The 4,290-nt window shown below is 54.5% G+C and overlaps 1 protein-coding gene across 1 annotated transcript in view; it reads right to left on the bottom strand.

The window, feature by feature from the left end:
• The window catches only part of HSP90AA1 (heat shock protein 90kDa alpha (cytosolic), class A member 1), a 29,433-nt gene continuing 25,143 nt past the window's right edge, over window positions 1-4,290 (bottom strand). Inside the window, exon 12 of the mRNA XM_012647059.1 lies at window positions 1-470. Coding sequence (XP_012502513.1) covers window positions 1-470 — 470 coding nt within the window. The remainder of the gene's footprint in view (window positions 471-4,290) is intronic.

Here is a 4,290-nt window from a genome sequence, read left to right as displayed (position 1 = left end):
TTAGGCCACAAGCTGCTTCTTTCTCTTGTTTTTTTCAGGCTCTGCAAGTAAAAGCTCCAGTTTTCTCTTGGAGAGTGAGAGTTTGGGCCCCTTGTCCCTGTCACTCCCGAGTCTGGGTGGCGGCCATGCCCCCCTGGCTCGGCCAGGGCCCTGTCTGCAGGGCTCGGGGGGCTCCACGGGAGCAAGGAGGGGCTCAGGTGTCTGGGGCGCCCAGTCTTCCTCCGTGGCTCTCAAGTCCTCGGGCTGCATGTCCACATCGTTGGCGTCCAGGGACTCAGGGACCCAGCTGGCAGCTTTGATGACAAGGTCTGGAATTTTTGATGACAGAGAGCCTTCTAGATTAACTTCCTTTGGACTCCTTGACTTCAGCGTGTATGAAGCAGCGTTCCAGCTCACGTCACCGAGAGGACAGTCGTTGAAGCTGTGGTGGGAATGCCTGGGGGCGTCTTCTGAATCACCATCGTAAGGATCTAAAAGCTGACGACAAAGAGCTCCTGAGCCGTGAGCAATTTCCGGCAGTGGGATAACGTACAACACGCTCGTGTGCACGTTCTCCCCGTGCTGATGGTGCCGGATGTGGCCCGATCTGCCTCGCAAACCAACTGCTTTCATGCACTAGATCAACATTCCACAGCACCCCAAAACGCCTGGAGTCCCTCATCCTGGGCACCCAGCCGGAGCCTTGTGCTGCAAAGCCCTGGACCCAGCGGCTCTAGCAGTAAAGGTCTCCAGAGCAAATCTAAGTCCTGTTAACAGAAAAAAAGCCAAACTCTGTAAAATAATTTTAGAGAGATTTACTCTGAGCCAGATTTGAGGACCGCGATCTGGGCCACACGGAAGAAGCTGAGAGCAGTGGACTCGCTGTGGCTGGGTCACAGTTTGGTTTTATACATTTCAGGGAGACGGGGGTCACAGGTAAAGTCATAAATCAACACGTGGGAGGCATACATTGGTTTGGCCCGGAAAGGTGGGCCATCTGGAAGCAGGGGGCTTACAGGCTATAGGTGGGTTTAAAGAGTCTTTGACTGTAATTGGTTAAAGACACGAAGCTTTGTGGAAAGGCCTGGAATGTTTTAACATAAGGAGCTGTTTATCAGAGACAAGCCACCGGACATAGGTTTGTTGTGTAAATTGAGGACCTGCACACCCCTTAGGCCTGTTAATGGGTTACAAAGGATGTCCCTAAGGGGGAAGGGGGCATGATGAGGCACGTCTGGCCTCCTGCCCCCTGGCAGGCAATTTAGTTTTAGGACATCCCCTTGGCCAAGAAGGGGTCCATTCAGTCAGCCCGTGAGGGCTGAACCTTAAGATTTTATTTGAGCTCACAGTCCCCCGGGGCAATCTGGACACTTGCTACACCAACGCCATTTCCTTAACAGCAGCAAACTGCGCTTCTGCGAGCTTCCAGGGCTGCGCGGCCTCCCTGCGGACATGCTACGAGGTCCCTGCCCCCGGGAAGACCCGCTGACCAGTCAGGTCGGGCAGTGCGGTTCTCAGTGTTCGCTTCCGACGCGCACGCTGCTGCCCGCCCTCCTCGGTGAACGCGGGGCTCCAGTGCGCCCGGACACCACGTGGTGAGAGCCCGCCCGCACCCCGCATTGCACTGGGGCGGCGAAAACCTCACTTCCCCTTTAGACAGTTGACACTGTTATTTATTCCCAAAAAAAAAAGGTAAAAACTCTCTGAACGACAGCGGCTGCTGGCCCGCCCTATAACGTACCTCTCTCCAGATCCCTTCGGCAAAGTCCATGTGATTCTTTTTGTGACTGAGCTGGAAAAAAGCAAGCTGGGTGGGTGCGCCCGTCCACCAAGGCGGCGGACGGCGGCGTGCCGCTCACAGGCAGGGGACTCGGGGCGCCCGCGCCAGTGGTTCCCGCCACGCCAGACACTCAGAGGACGGTGGCCCTGGCAAGGGGGAGCAGACAAGATGAAAGCACCTCCCGGGAGCCCGAGCAGAGGTGGGAACCCCCCGCGAGGGTTTTGTCGGAGGGACAAACACAAACCGGGGCCACCGCAAAGGGGAAGGGCAGAGCCAGGAAGGCGGCGAGGAGACCAGCGGCCTGACGAGCGGGCTCATCAGGGGACAGGAACGGCCCACGGATCCCACACGGCCCCTGCCACTCATTCTGGACCCAAAGCCGGAAGATCATGGAAGGTACTAGATCCTCCACAGACACAGAGGCTGAGGGCCAGGGAGGGCCCAGCCGTGTTCGGGGTCTAGCATCAGATGTTCTGGAACCCTCCTGCTAAACCCAGGCTGCTGAGGAAAGCAACCGTTTCCTTTCTTTCTCAATCGAGAGTCTCAAAGCACTGGAATTTCAGCGCCTCTGGTTTCGGGAAGAGAAAAGGCATCTTCACAGATGAACCGAGAACCGCTGGACGAACTTTCCAGCGAGGGCCCAGCCCAGGCCAGGGTCCGCTCCGGGCCGCCCACCCACCCGGCCTGCCACGTGTCCACTAAGAGGGAACGGGCGGTGGGCAGGACGGCACCTTGAAGTGACAGCGCGTGTTCCTCTGCCTCTTCCGGAAGCTGGCCCTGGCCGCACCGAACGCCGCCCGCACGCAGCGGGGTCGGCCGCGCCTCGGGCCGGCCATGGCTCGGGGGGCCGCGTCTGGACTTTTCACTCTACTGAAAAAGATCAAGTTGACAGGGGACAAAGCACAGGTCAGTGGTCGCCAGGGGTTGGGGAGGAACTGGCCGCAAAGGGCCGGAGGGAACTTACTGGAGCCGCGGTGCTGGTGGCTGCTCAGCAGCTGTGTTCGCCGGAACCCAGAGCCGTGCGCCACGAGGGGTGGATTTCAGCGCAGCTAAGTCACACCTCAGTGAGACCGATGGGGGGAGTCTCCAGAAACTGTGGTGAGCTGAGAGCTTTATAATAAGGGGTTAATAAATAAAATAAGCGGTACGCCAGGGGCTGGCTAAATTATAGCTACATAGTTAAAGTGTTACACTAAAAAAATAGTCTTTTGTCTAATAACTGCCATCCGCTTCTGTAACCCTGCTTGCAGCTTGCTTTGAGGATTGTAATCTGCCTTCGGGCGCCAGAGATCTATGAGGGCAATTATGTCCAGTGACCTTGTATCTTGCAACCCAGACTTTGCTCCCCGCTTTTGTTCCCTGAACACCTGCCCTATGTCACGTAGCCTCCCTCAAAAATAGTATAAAACCCTCGTAGAAACTTGATATGGGGCCATCCTCTCGTACTGCTTTTATGCGGGCGGAGGTGGTCGCTGGCCAGCTAATAAAGACTCTCAATTTGGCTTCATTAAATTCTCCTGTGGTCTGTTCACGCCCTCCACACTACAACAAAACTTATCTAGTTAGAAAACCCACAGGCAGCTCGGGTATCAGGGCGCAGCCACCCTGGGCCGCGCGGCAGCTTAGGAAAAGCCCCGCTCACTCACTTCCCGCTTTGTGCAAAGACAGGAAAACGTCCCGCAGGTTCGTCGCCTGGGAACGTCAGGGCTGGGAGGGGAGTTGGTTCGAAGGTGCCCCCCACTTTTTGTCTGTGTTTTACTGGATGGAGAAATTCAAGTCCAGATTAGGGACTGGCTTGCCCATGATGACACAGACACTCAGAGAACTTCTCCTGAGAAGTGTGAAGTTGTTATCGACAAAACAAAATCTACGAAAGCCCATACACCCAACGAAGATCAAAAAAGAATAGCCTAATAAAATAAAATAAAAAACCCTCCATGAATGCCTTCCAGAACAAAGGTTAAAAAAAAAACCCAAGAGAACCAGAGACTACAAACCTCACTGGAGTTTCATGTCACTTGCTTTCTTCAGGAATCCTTGCAGGAAGCCACCCACTAAGCCCTGTGGGAAAGTGCGACAGTCACAAACACGCGCCACCCCACGACATGCTCAGTATGTCACATCCCTGGGAAACGCAGGCTTTCCCAAGCTAGCTTCCTGGGAACCCAGTTCTGAGGCCTGTAGAGCAAAGGTTTGGAGAAACAGGAAAGGCCTTGAACCAGACTCTGCAGCATCTCTGAGATGCGCATAAGAACGTTCCTGTGTTATTTTTTCTTTTTATTTATTTGTGTTGCTTTTGTTTTCTTTTTTAACATTAGTTTTTTAAAGGCTAGAAAGGGGCTTACGCCTGTAATCCTAGCACTGTGGGAGGCCGAGGCAGGTGGATTGTTTGAGGTCAGGAGTTTGAGACCAGGTGAGCAAGAGCGAGACCCCGTCTCTACTATAAATAGAAAGAAATTAGCCAGACAATAAAAATATATAGAAAAAATTAGCCGGGCATGGTGGCGCATGCCTGTAGTCCCAGCTACTCG

This window comes from Propithecus coquereli, unplaced genomic scaffold, assembly GCF_000956105.1.
Source record: "Propithecus coquereli isolate 6110/MARCELLA unplaced genomic scaffold, Pcoq_1.0 Scaffold256, whole genome shotgun sequence".
Classification (NCBI taxonomy): domain Eukaryota; kingdom Metazoa; phylum Chordata; class Mammalia; order Primates; family Indriidae; genus Propithecus; species Propithecus coquereli.
Note: the sequence above shows the minus strand (reverse complement) of the source record. Positions and strands in the feature narration are given on the sequence as shown.